The sequence below is a fragment of the Ranitomeya variabilis genome, chromosome 3, assembly GCF_051348905.1.
Source record: "Ranitomeya variabilis isolate aRanVar5 chromosome 3, aRanVar5.hap1, whole genome shotgun sequence".
In the NCBI taxonomy this organism is placed as follows: domain Eukaryota; kingdom Metazoa; phylum Chordata; class Amphibia; order Anura; family Dendrobatidae; genus Ranitomeya; species Ranitomeya variabilis.
This window is the reverse complement of record NC_135234.1, coordinates 493,693,989-493,706,365: the sequence shown is the minus strand read 5'-3', so window position 1 is coordinate 493,706,365 and position 12,377 is coordinate 493,693,989. Positions and strand designations below refer to the sequence as shown.

Genomic DNA, 12,377 nt, shown 5'->3' with positions numbered 1-12,377 from the left:
CGACCACTGATCGGTGAACCTTTACTGATTGGCGCTTGGTTGATAGCCTGTTCACAGAGGCAGACACCAGAAAGCAATATGCACTGAACACTGCGCTAAAAATTGTTTTGCCCAGTCAACATTCAATGAGCATTCACGATAATCTTTCAGTGTAAATGTAGCTTAAGGGTGCATGTACTCTGGCCGATTTCGAGAAACAAGGTTTCCTAGAATAATCTGCTGTTTAAACTGGCTGCCAATCATTCTCCGCACCAATCAGTTATCTGTTGCAACATATATATTACAAACTAAAAAAGAGTCTATAGAAAAAAAGATTACCAATTCCTGCTTCAGTCCTCCAGTGACTTATAGGGAGCCTTTCAATCCAAACTGTTGGTATAAAATAATCTCAAAGCCTTGAAGGGGGGATATAGCCCCTATAAATTGAAGACCTTTAGTATTCTAATTATTACTTCCTTTCTGCAGAAACTGAGGTTGAAGCAAATAAGCTAAATAGGGTGCTTGGTGCACCCATGGTGTGACCAAGAGGCTCGGTGCACCCATGGTGTGGCCAAGAGGCTCAGTGCACCAGTCCGCTCACTGCTTTTGCATGTCCCGCCTCCTTCATTGGTGATGGAAGGCACTGGCTTTCCTGATCTTTCACTATATGCAATTCCAGTGTTGTCAGTCACTAGTGAGGGAGGCGAGACCTGCATACTGATGGGCTGATCAGTGCACGGAGCCACTTAGACACACCAGGGGTGCACTGAACACCCTAATTAGCATACTTGTTTAAACTTCAGTATCTTCAGACTGGAGGCAACCCTGAGAACAATAAAGGTGTGATTTTCACAGGGGTTATTTCCCTACCAGCTATACTGTCAGACTGCCAGTTGGGAATATAAATGATTTGCTTGTGGGCTGAAGCAGGAATTGGGTAATCTCTTTTTTGGGAGACTTCTTTTATCTTGTAATAGATGTGTTAGAACAGATGACTGAATGGCTTGATGTGCACGGTTCTCTGAAGCATTGGTGCAGTTCCACGGCGAGGGTCACGTTATACACCTTGCTAACACTCACAAAGCATTTCTAACCCCCTTTGTCAGACAAGACCCATAGTCATCTATTTTAATAACGTTTCATTATGCTACTGTGCAAAATAAGCAGTTTACATTCTTATTATCTCGGTTAATTTTTTTTTTTATAATTGTTTTGCCATGTTTCTCATTTTAACATTTTGCCAATGATTGCTATGAAATATATTGTCTCCTTATGTGACATTCCTCTTTTAGCTTTTTATCTGTCTGTATTAGTTATTTGTCTCGACTCCTTTCTACCCATCGGAATTGAGTCTAAACCACAATTGAAATGTCAGGTCCAATTGTGGTCTAATTTTTCCATTGATTCGGCTCTGTTGACTTGAACAGAAAATGGCAGGACTTTAATAAAAAGCGGACAAAAAATAATTTACTCTTACAGCTGTAGTGAAGTTTATGTCTATACAAAATCCACTCGGTTCTACTCCGCGCAAAAGAGTATTGAAATGTCTGTTACAAATGTGAACTGATGGCGTACTTGTTAATGGAGCAAAATAGTATTCTATTAGTATACACTTTATTTTTTATTATTTTATGATCAGGGGAAAAAAATCATTGTCCTGTTTGAAACTACTTTGTATTGAGAAGTGCCTGCTAGCATTTTACCAAATGTATCTTCCATGTCCCCCTCTTTGTATCTATTAAGAGAAAGCAGAGATGAAATGCACTTCTCCTTCCATTAGCTTCAGATTGGCTGCCAGTGAGTCCATTCAGTCTGTTAGAGTTAATATTTCATCATTCGGTGGAGAGCTTCTGTCTTCATTGTCGTCTGTTAAGAAGAGTTCTTATCTATCTGTCAGCGACACGTTGATGGACGTAGGACAGACTGTTGTCTCTTTGCTTCTCCATTCTATAGTTTTGTTTCATATCTTGTATTATTTCTTCAGAAGTTCTATACATTTATAGTCTACTAGATGGTGGCCCGATTCTAACGCATCGGGTGTCCTATATGTATGTAGTTTATTTATGAAGATTTAAGAATAATGCAATGAATACACAGGATTTTCCAGGTAAAATATATACAGTACAGACCAAAAGTTTGGACACACCTTCTCATTTAAAGATTTTTCTGTATTTTCATGACTATGAAAATTGTACATTCACACTGAAGGCATCAAAACTATGAATTAACACATGTGGAATTATATACTTAACAAAAAAGTGTGAAATAACTGAAAATATGTCTTATATTCTAGGTTCTTCAAAGTAGCCACCTTTTGCTTTGATGACTGCTTTGCACACTCTTGGCATTCTCTTGATGAGCTTCAAGAGGTAGTTACCAGGAATGGTCTTCCAACAATCTTGAAGGAGTTCTCAGAGATGCTTAGCACTTGTTGGCCCTTTTGCCTTCACTCTGCGGTCCAGCTCACTCCAAACCATCTCGATTAGGTTCAGGTCTGGTGACTGTGGAGGCCAGGTCATCTGGCGTAGCACCCCATCACTCTCTTTCTTGGTCAAATAGCCCTTACACAGCCTGGAGGTGTGTTTGGGGTCATTGTCTTGTTGAAAAATAAATGATGGTCCAACTAAACACAAACCGGATGGAATAGCATGCCGCTGCAAGGTGCTGTGGTAGCCATGCTGGTTCAGTATGCCTTCAATTTTGAATAAATCCCCAACAGTGTCACCAGCAAAGCACCCCCACACCATCACACCTCCTCCATGCTTCACGGTGGGAACCAGGCATGTAGAGTCCATCCGTTCACCTTTTCTGCGTCACACAAAGACACGGTGGTCGGATCCAAAGATCTCAAATTTGGACTCTTGAGACCAAAGCACAGATTTCCACTGGTCTAATGTCCATTCCTTGTGTTCTTTAGCCCAAACAAGTCTTTTCTGCTTGTTGCCTGTCCTTAGCAGTGGTTTCCTAGCAGCTATTTTACCATGAAGGCCTGCTGCACAAAGTCTCCTCTTAACAGTTGTTGTAGAGATGTGTCTGCTGCTAGAACTCTGTGTGGCATTGACCTGGTCTCTAATCTGAGCTGCTGTTAGCCTGCGATTTCTGAGGCTATTGACTCGGATAAACGTATCCTCAGAAGCAGAGGTGACTCTTGGTCTTCCTTTCCTGGGGCGGTCCTCATGTGAGCCAGTTTCTTTGTAGCGCTTGATAGTTTTTGCCACTGCACTATGGGACACTTTCAAAGTTTTCCCAATTTTTCGGACTGACTGACCTTCATTTCTTAAAGTAATGATGGCCACTTGTTTTTCTTTACTTAGCTGCTTTTTTCTTGCCATAATACAAATTCTAACAGTCTATTCAGTAGGACTATCAGCTGTGTATCCACCAGACTTCTGCACAACACAACTGATGGTCCCAACCCCATTTATAAGGCAAGAAATCCCACTTATTAAACCTGACAGGGCACACCTGTAAAGTGAAAACCATTCCCGGTGACTACCTTTTGAAGCTCATCAAGAGAATGCCAAGAGTGTGCAAAGCAGTCATCAAAGCAAAAGGTGGCTACTTTGAAGAACCTAGAATATAAGACGTATTTTCAGTTGTTTCACACTTTTTTGTTAAGTATAGAATTCCACATGTGTTAATTCATAGTTTTGATGCCTTCAGTGTGAATGTACAATTTTCATAGTCATGAAAATACAGAAAAATCTTTAAATGAGAAGGTGTGTCCAAAATTTTGGTCTGTACTGCACATTATCAGTGACACGGTGTTTAAATCCCGCACCAATATCACTGATTGGTCGCGGTCGGGCGCGACCAATCAGCGCAGCGGGGTTTAAATTCAGAGTCAATATCGCTGTTTGGTCGTGGCCGCCCGGGCGCAACAAATCAGCGAAGTGTGGTTCAAATCCCGTGCCAATTCGTGGCCGGACTGCACCAATATCGCTGATTGGTCGCAGCCAGCCTGGCGCAACAAATCAGTGAAGCGGTGTTTAAATCCCGCACCAATATCACTGATTGGTCGTGTCCGGCCGGCCGTGGCCAATCAGCGCAGCGGGGTTTAAATCCTTAAATCCCGAGCCAATATTGCTGATTGGTCGCGGCCGGCCGGACACGATCAGCGCAGCGGGGTTTAAATCCTTAATTCCCGAGCCAATATCGCTGATTGGTCGCGCCCGAAGTGTGGTTCAAATCCCGTGCCAATTCGTGGCCGGACTGCGCCTGTCGCTGATTAGTCGCGGGCAGCTGGCGAGACCAATCAGTGACGCAGGATTTACGTTACAGACAAACAGACAGAATTAGACGATTGTATAGTAGATTACAGTGAAATCAATTTTTCAAACTTTTAGAAAAGTGGACTCTAAACTATACCTGTAAAGTAAAATAGCAAAGCCCAATAGTACTCACCTGGCTCTTCTCCAGCGCTAGCTCCTGCAGATGCTCCAGTTTCTGTGTTTTGGCTGTAGAGACAGCATCACACCGACAGCTGGCATCACCTCTGCAACCGATCACTGATCTCAACAGCTCTGTCAATGTAGACAGGGCTAGCTGCTGAGCTTATGGGGTCCAGTGGTGGAGGGGGACTTCTATCTGGGTTTGTCCTTTCATATTACAGGAATCGTTTGGTTCCACTTTTCTGAAAGTGAACGATCCCTTTTAAGCTAATGTCAGCCCTCCCCCGTCCATAATACTGAAATTATAGGGGGGGTCTCATGGCCTCACAGGTCCTGAGAACAAAGTTATGTCTTTTTATTGGTATCTGCAGGGTTAATATTTTTTTATGAGGTAAGCTCTGGCTGAGTAGCCAGGAGCAGGTTTAAACTGGTTTTCCTTGTAGGTTTTGGCGGCCAAAAATAACGGCTTTCTATTGGTTGGAGTGAGCTTTGGCGGGCTTTTTGAGAGTTTATAAAAAGCCCAGCAGTTTGAATTTCTCCTCATTCGACGGTTTGTCTGAAGAAACCGAAGATCCCGCCCACCCTCCCTTTATTTATATATTCCTATGTCGTGTTCATTTATTTCGTGAGGAAAATCGCCCTTTGGGTGGATTGGTCTTTAGATTGGTTTACAAAATTTCCGGTGTTTCAAGAGTTAAGTTTAAAACAAAATTGGGTAATGTGTTTTACGATTTTAATGGTAACTCAAAATAAATGACACGGCCATTATTTCCACTAATTTGTCTCAGGTGTTTTTATTGTATGAATGGGCCTTGTGTGGCCATGTATTCATCATGGCGAGGTGGTCATTTCTTATTATCATGGAGCTCAACGTGGGGTTTTAAAATGTTACAATTTTGAACAAGTTTGTTCTCTTTGAATCAATCACTAATAATACGCCTGGTTTAGTTGCACTTAAATGACAACTCTTAGAAAGGGCATCTTGTGCATGTATCTGTAGCTCTTCCACACCAGTGGTCCACGTTTAGGCTTGTGATTGTTCATAACCTCTTCAGAATCTTTTCACAATGAAAGTACAGATGTTTCTATAGAGTTGTTCCTCCATTACTAGTTATAGATTATGCTGTGTTTGTAATTTGCTAAATGTCCGTTCCTTTGTGTGAAGTAGCACGTAGACATGGTTTTGCTCTAACTTTTATTTTAATTTGGTTAAAACGGAACTGTACTTTCTCCAACGTTTGCATAAAGCAATAGTACAAGAAGAAACTTTGTATTGTATTTTACCAGTGAAATCAGTTTTTTTCCCCACTTATCAGGACACTTCTTTCCCTCCCCAGTGCCTCTTGAACTTATCTACAGTGAAAGATAAGGTCAAGTTTGTCTTGCTTAGATGATATGTACTACAAGTGTCATGTGACAGCCCGTTGTCCTCTGTGGAGAAGGGAGAGGAGGAGTGAGCAGCAGGGAGGAGAAGGACACAAGCAGACTGAGCATTGTGCAGAGCTCTGTAGCAAGTGTATTACCTCCCACCAGAGCTTGCTTCAGAGTAAGATCTCAGCTCTGCTGTATTATGTCCTCCCTGCTGCTGCAGCTTGTCCCTGTGAGCTACAAAGTGAACGATGAGCAGACGTTCCCCTCTCTGTGCTGTGTACGGGAGACATTACTGCACTGCGTCTCCTCCACCAGCAAAGAGTGATTGCAAATTACAGATTGATCATGGAGAGGAGAAAACTGGTGAGGATGCAGGATAGAAGTCACATGATGGCCAGAAATGGTTTTATTCCTCAAGTACTCACACAGGACATGTTATTCCGAATACTTACTTGAAAGCATAGTTACTTTGGTCTTCATGAAGCAAATTCAATACAATGCTAAGACAATGCTTCATAGCCTACAATTCCCATAATAATCGCATTTAGACACCTCATTTAACTGAATATTGCAAAAATTATGTTTTTTTTTATAAAATCTGGTAATCTTGCCTCACACATCTGATATTTTGAAAGAAGGTAAAGGTTATTAGAGCATGATCTGAGCGGATTAATTCTCTGAACTAGCGTCCAGGTCAGTGGTAACTGGCAGCTAGATGGCAGGCCAACGAATCTCTTACTTTCTGGTGTCCCGGGTGCACGCAGATGACGTTGCATCAGCCCCGGCTAATCAAAAGCTCCGTCCCCAGTGGAAGGTAAGAGATTTGTGAGCGTTCCATCTAGCTGCCAGATACCACTCACCTGGACGCTGGACTGGAGGTGCATCAATCGATCTACTCATGTCTCCCGGTAATGACTAAAACCAGTCTGGTTTAAATTGGCCATCTATTGTAATTTTCCTTACAAAACGAATAAATTAAAAATCCATAATAGATTGCTGGCTTACGCCTCCCACAGACACAGTCACTGAATTATTATAAACCTCAAAATGGCGTAATCATGCTGTAAAATATGAGTAAGAGATGTGTCAGTGAATAGCTAGGAAGGTTTGCTATTCACAAGCTTGGGAGAAACATGTCCCCCCATATGTGGGTGGTTATGGTTCCACTGAAATGTTTATTTAGATCTATCTGGTTAATATTGAAACCTGACATGTGCCCTGACATAGTATGATTTGGAGCCATACTGATTTTTCCACTTTGCATCAGCACTGAATCATAACAGTCTGGCTGCTAGGAATGCTTTGCTTGAAGTCCTAGTCCGGTGGTTCCATCGGTAAAATATTAGCAATGTATGTTCCACGTGTGTAGTAGAGTAATCATTGGTCGCTGTTATGTCCAGCCTGTTGTCTCCAGTACAGTGTTTGCTATGAGTCTATGAGGGTCAGACCGAGGTTCTTATAGACTTACATTGAGAAAGGAAGTAATAGTCGGAGAAGTCAGAGCTGTGGTCATACGGAGCAGGAGAGGACCGGAGCTGGGCTGGAAATGGCAGAAGACAGTGACCACTAGGTAAATGAATGCACACATTGAACGTACATTACCGATAACTGTTGGTGAAAAAAAACCGCTGGAATTTGACGTTAACAACCACAATATTTTCAGTTTGTTATCTTCAAGTCAACCAAAGGAAAAAATTCAGGAAAGATATAGGTTAGCTTAGGGAGACGAAAATTCATTCTACATCTCTTATTGCCTCTACCTTTTTTTATAAATATTCTAAGTGAGGACCTTTGTAGCGGATTGACAGAGGGAAGGTTTAAAGTACTGTAAGTGACCATAAAAGAGCTTATTCTCCTTTTGTATCTCTTTACTCATCAAGCATATTCCAGCAAGGCTATCAATATTTTAGTGTAATAAAAGGGTTCTTCTTTCATAAAATGGTTTATTTTTAAATGAGTTTACATGTACACTGGAAAGCAAAGAAGCGGAGCTCAGCCTGGATATTAAAATCTCTTTATTGTTTCCTAGGTGTCCTTTATCATTACATTCCCTGTCGGATAACGTCAGACAGTCTATAGAAGATGATGACGGTGAATACAAAATTCCATCCTCTCACCCCGTATCTACAAGACCATTGCCTCTCCATTGTCATAGTATAAAACCCTTTTCCAGGTAAGAACTTCAGTTTTACATTTTTTTATTACTTTAAGGTTGGTGTATGAGGACATCATAATTAAAGTACTAGAATTACATTTACCGTATATTGAAAGCTATTACCGGTATTTTCTTCTAAATTTTTTTAGTTTCTTTCTGTGTATGATTATGGTGGCAGCCATGTTGCCGAAACTGCTAATTTTTAGAGATTTACTTTACAGCAGCTATTCATACGGACATAAGAAGTAGAAAACCTGAGTCCTATTCCCATCTTTAACCCCTTCCCGACATGTGACGGAATAGTACGTCACATGTCGGGACCCCCGCTTTGATGTGCGCTCCGGCGGTGAGCGCACATCAAAGTCGCGACATGTCAGCTGTTTTTTACAGCTGACATGTGCGCGCAATAGCGGCGGGTGAAATCGCGATCACCCGCCGCTATTAACTAGTTAAATGCCGCTGTCAAACGCAGACAGCGGCATTTAACTACCGCATCCGGCCGTGCGGCCGGATATGAGCGCATCGCCGACCCCCGTCACATGATCGGGGGTCGGCGATGCTCCTCCATTGTAACCATAGAGGTCCTTGAGACCTCTATGGTTACTGATTGCCGGTGGCTGTGAGCGCCCCCCTGTGGTCGGCGCTCACAGCACACCTGCAAATCTGCTGTGTAGCAGCGATCTTATGATCACTGCTGCATAGCAGAGCCGATCGGGCTGTGCCTGCTTCTAGCCTCCCATGGAGGCTATAGAAGCATGGCAAAAGTAAAAAAAAAAAGTTTTTAAAAATGTGAAAAAAATAAAAAAAAACATAAAAGTTTAAATCACCCCCCTTTCGCCCCAATCAAAATAAATCAATAAAAAAAAACCCCAACCTACACATATTTGGTATCGCCGCGTTCAGAATCGCCCGATCTATCAATAAAAAAAAAGCATTAACCTGATCGCTAAATGGCGTAATGAGAAAAAAATTCGAAACGCCAGATTTACGTTTTTTTGGTCGCCACGACATTGCATTAAAATGCAATAACGGGCGATCAAAAGAACGTATCTACACCAAAATGCTATCATTAAAAACGCCAGCTCGGCACGCAAAAAATAAGCCCTCATCTGACCCCAGATCACGAAAAATGGAGACGCTACGAGTATCGGAAAATGGCGCAATTTTGTTTTGTTTTGTTTTTTGCAAAGTTTGGAATTTTTTTTCACCACTTAGGTGAAAAATAACCTAGTCATGTTAGGTGTCTATGAACTCGTAGTGACCTGGAGAATCATAATGGCAGGTCAGTTTTAGCATTTAGTGAACCTAGCAAAATAGGCAAGCAAAAAACAAGTGTGGGATTGCACTTTTTTTGCAATTTCACTGCACTTGGAATTTTTTTCCCGTTTTCTAGTACACCACATGCTAAAACCAATGATGTCGTTCAAAAGTACAACTCGTCCTGCAAAAAATAAGCCCTCACATGGCCAAATTGACGGAAAAATAAAAAAGTTATGGCTCTGGGAAGGAGGGGAGCGAAAAACGAAAACGGAAAAACGGAAAAAGCTCCGGGGGTGAAGGGGTTAAATGACTATTTCTGACAAGTTCCAACTCTTCTATTTTTCTGCACTTCAACTTCAGCTCTGACTCCTACAAATGGCTACAAAATAGTGATAACCAATTTACTGTAGGAAAATGTTCTAACCAGGGAGTTCTAGTGGTGCCTGATGTTCACTGCTCTTTAAAGAAGGATCTTAGATTAATAGAATATAAAATAGATTTATATTACCGTATATACTCGAGTATAAGCCGAGATTTTCAGCCCAAATTTTTGGGCTGAAAGTGCCCCTCTCGGCTTATACTCGAGTCATGATCGGTGGTGGGGTCGGCGGGTGAGGGGGAGAGGGTGCTGAGGCATACTCACCTAGTTCCGGCGTTCCTGGCGCTCCCCCTGCCCGTCCCACGGTCTCCGGGTGCCGCAGCCTCTTCCCCTGAGCGGTCACGTGGGACCGCTCATTAGAGAAATGAATAGGCTGCTCCACCCCCCATAGGGGCGGAGCCGCATAATTCATTTCTCTAATCAGCGGTGCCGGTGACCGCTGACAGAGGAAGAGGCTGCGGCACCGAAGACCAGCTGTCCGGGGGAAGGAGCGGGACGCCGGGAGCAGGTAAGTATCTCATATTCACCTGTCCACGTTCCACACGCCGGGCGTCGCGCCATCTTCCCGGCGTCTCTACTCACTGACTGTGCAGGTCAGAGGGCGCGATGGCGCATATAGTGTGCGCGCCGCCCTCTGCCTGATCAGTCAGTGCGGAGAGGGGACGGGACGCTGAGGAGCTGCAAGCAAGAGAGGTGAGTATGTGTTTAATTATTTTATTGCAGCAGCAGCACAGCTATGTGGCAATAATGGTGCAGAGCACTATATGGCACAGCTATGGGGCAACGGTGCAGAGCACTATATGGCACAGCTATGGGGCAACGGTGCAGAGCACTATATGGCACAGCTATGGGGCAACGGTGCAGAGCACTATATGGCACAGCTATGGGGCAACGGTGCAGAGCACTATATGGCACAGCTATGGGGCAACGGTGCAGAGCACTATATGGCACAGCTATGGGGCAACGGTGCAGAGCACTATATGGCACAGCTATGGGGCAACGGTGCAGAGCACTATATGGCACAGCTATGGGGCAACGGTGCAGAGCACTATATGGCACAGCTATGGGGCAACGGTGCAGAGCACTATATGGCACAGCTATGGGGCAACGGTGCAGAGCACTATATGGCACAGCTATGGGGCAACGGTGCAGAGCACTATATGGCACAGCTATGGGGCAACGGTGCAGAGCACTATATGGCACAGCTATCTATGGGGCAACGGTGCAGAGCACTATATGGCACAGCTATCTATGGGGCAACGGTGCAGAGCACTATATGGCACATCTATGGGGCAATGGTGCAGAGCACTATATGGCACAGCTATGGGGCAACGGTGCAGAGCACTATATGGCACAGCTATCTATGGGGCAACGGTGCAGAGCACTATATGGCACAGCTATGGGGCAATGGTGCAGAGCACTATATGGCACAGCTATCTATGGGGCAACGGTGCAGAGCACTATATGGCACAGCTATGGGGCAACGGTGCAGAGCATTATATGGCACAGCTATGGGGCAACGGTGCAGAGCACTATATGGCACAGCTATGGGGCAACGGTGCAGAGCACTATATGGCACAGCTATCTATGGGGCAACGGTGCAGAGCACTATATGGCACAGCTATGGGGCAACGGTGCAGAGCATTATATGGCACAGCTATGGGGCAACGGTGCAGAGCACTATATGGCACAGCTATGGGGCAACGGTGCAGAGCACTATATGGCACAGCTATCTATGGGGCAACGATGCAGAGCACTATATGGCACAGCTATGGGGCAACGGTGCAGAGCACTATATGGCACAGCTATGGGGCAACGGTGCAGAGCATTATATGGCACAGCTATGGGGCAACGGTGCAGAGCACTATATGGCACAGCTATGGGGCAACGGTGCAGAGCACTATATATATGGCACAGCTATGGGGCAACGGTGCAGAGCACTATATATATGGCACAGCTATGGGGCAACGGTGCAGAGCATTATATATATGGCACAGCTATGGGGCAACAGTGCAGAGCATTGTATATATGGCACAGCTTTATGTGGAGTATCTATGGGGCAACGGTGCAGAGCATTGTATATATGGCACAGCTTTATGTGGAGCATCTATGGGGCCATAATGAACGGTGCAGAGCATTGTATAAATGGCACAGCTTTATGTGGAGCATCTATGGGGCCATAATGAACGGTGCAGAGCATTATATGTGGCACAGCTTTATGTGGAGCATCTATGGGGCCATAATGAACGGTATGGAGCATCTATTTTTATTTTTGAAATTCACCGGTACCTGCTGCATTTTCCACCCTAGGCTTATACTCGAGTCAATAAGTTTTCCCAGTTTTTTGTGGCAAAATTAGGGGGGTCGGCTTATACTCGGGTCGGCTTATACTCGAGTATATACGGTAACATTTCTAAGTCATGGAGATGACTACTGACAACCAGCAACATGAATGCTCCAGGCTCATTGATGCACATGGAAAGCAAAAATTAGCCATCTGGTCTGATCCCACAGAGGAGATAATACGGATAAAGTCAGAACAAGAAGTTTATGATGGTTTGCTCTGTATAGGGCTACATTTCTGCACACCAGTCAGATTGCTCTTGCTCACCCCTGTTCATATTGGCTGGTCAGTTTTAGCATTTAGTGAACATGATAAATAAAAACAAACCCAAAACAATTGGGGAATTGCAATTTTTTTTTGCAACTTCAACTTACTTGGAATTATTTTTCCTGTTTTCCAGTACACCATATGGTAAAAATCAATAGTGTCATTTAAAAGTACAACTGGTCATATTGACGGAAAAATAAAAAAAGCTATGGTTCTTGGAAGAAAGGGAGG

At 43.7% G+C, this 12,377-nt stretch overlaps 1 protein-coding gene across 1 annotated transcript in view; it reads left to right on the top strand.

Annotated features, from left to right (window-relative positions):
* The window catches only part of CBLB (Cbl proto-oncogene B), a 232,258-nt gene that overhangs the window by 186,255 nt on the left and 33,626 nt on the right, over nucleotides 1-12,377 (top strand). The window contains exon 13 of the mRNA XM_077296804.1: nucleotides 7,771-7,914. Within this exon, the coding sequence (XP_077152919.1) occupies nucleotides 7,771-7,914 (144 nt within the window). The remainder of the gene's footprint in view (nucleotides 1-7,770; nucleotides 7,915-12,377) is intronic.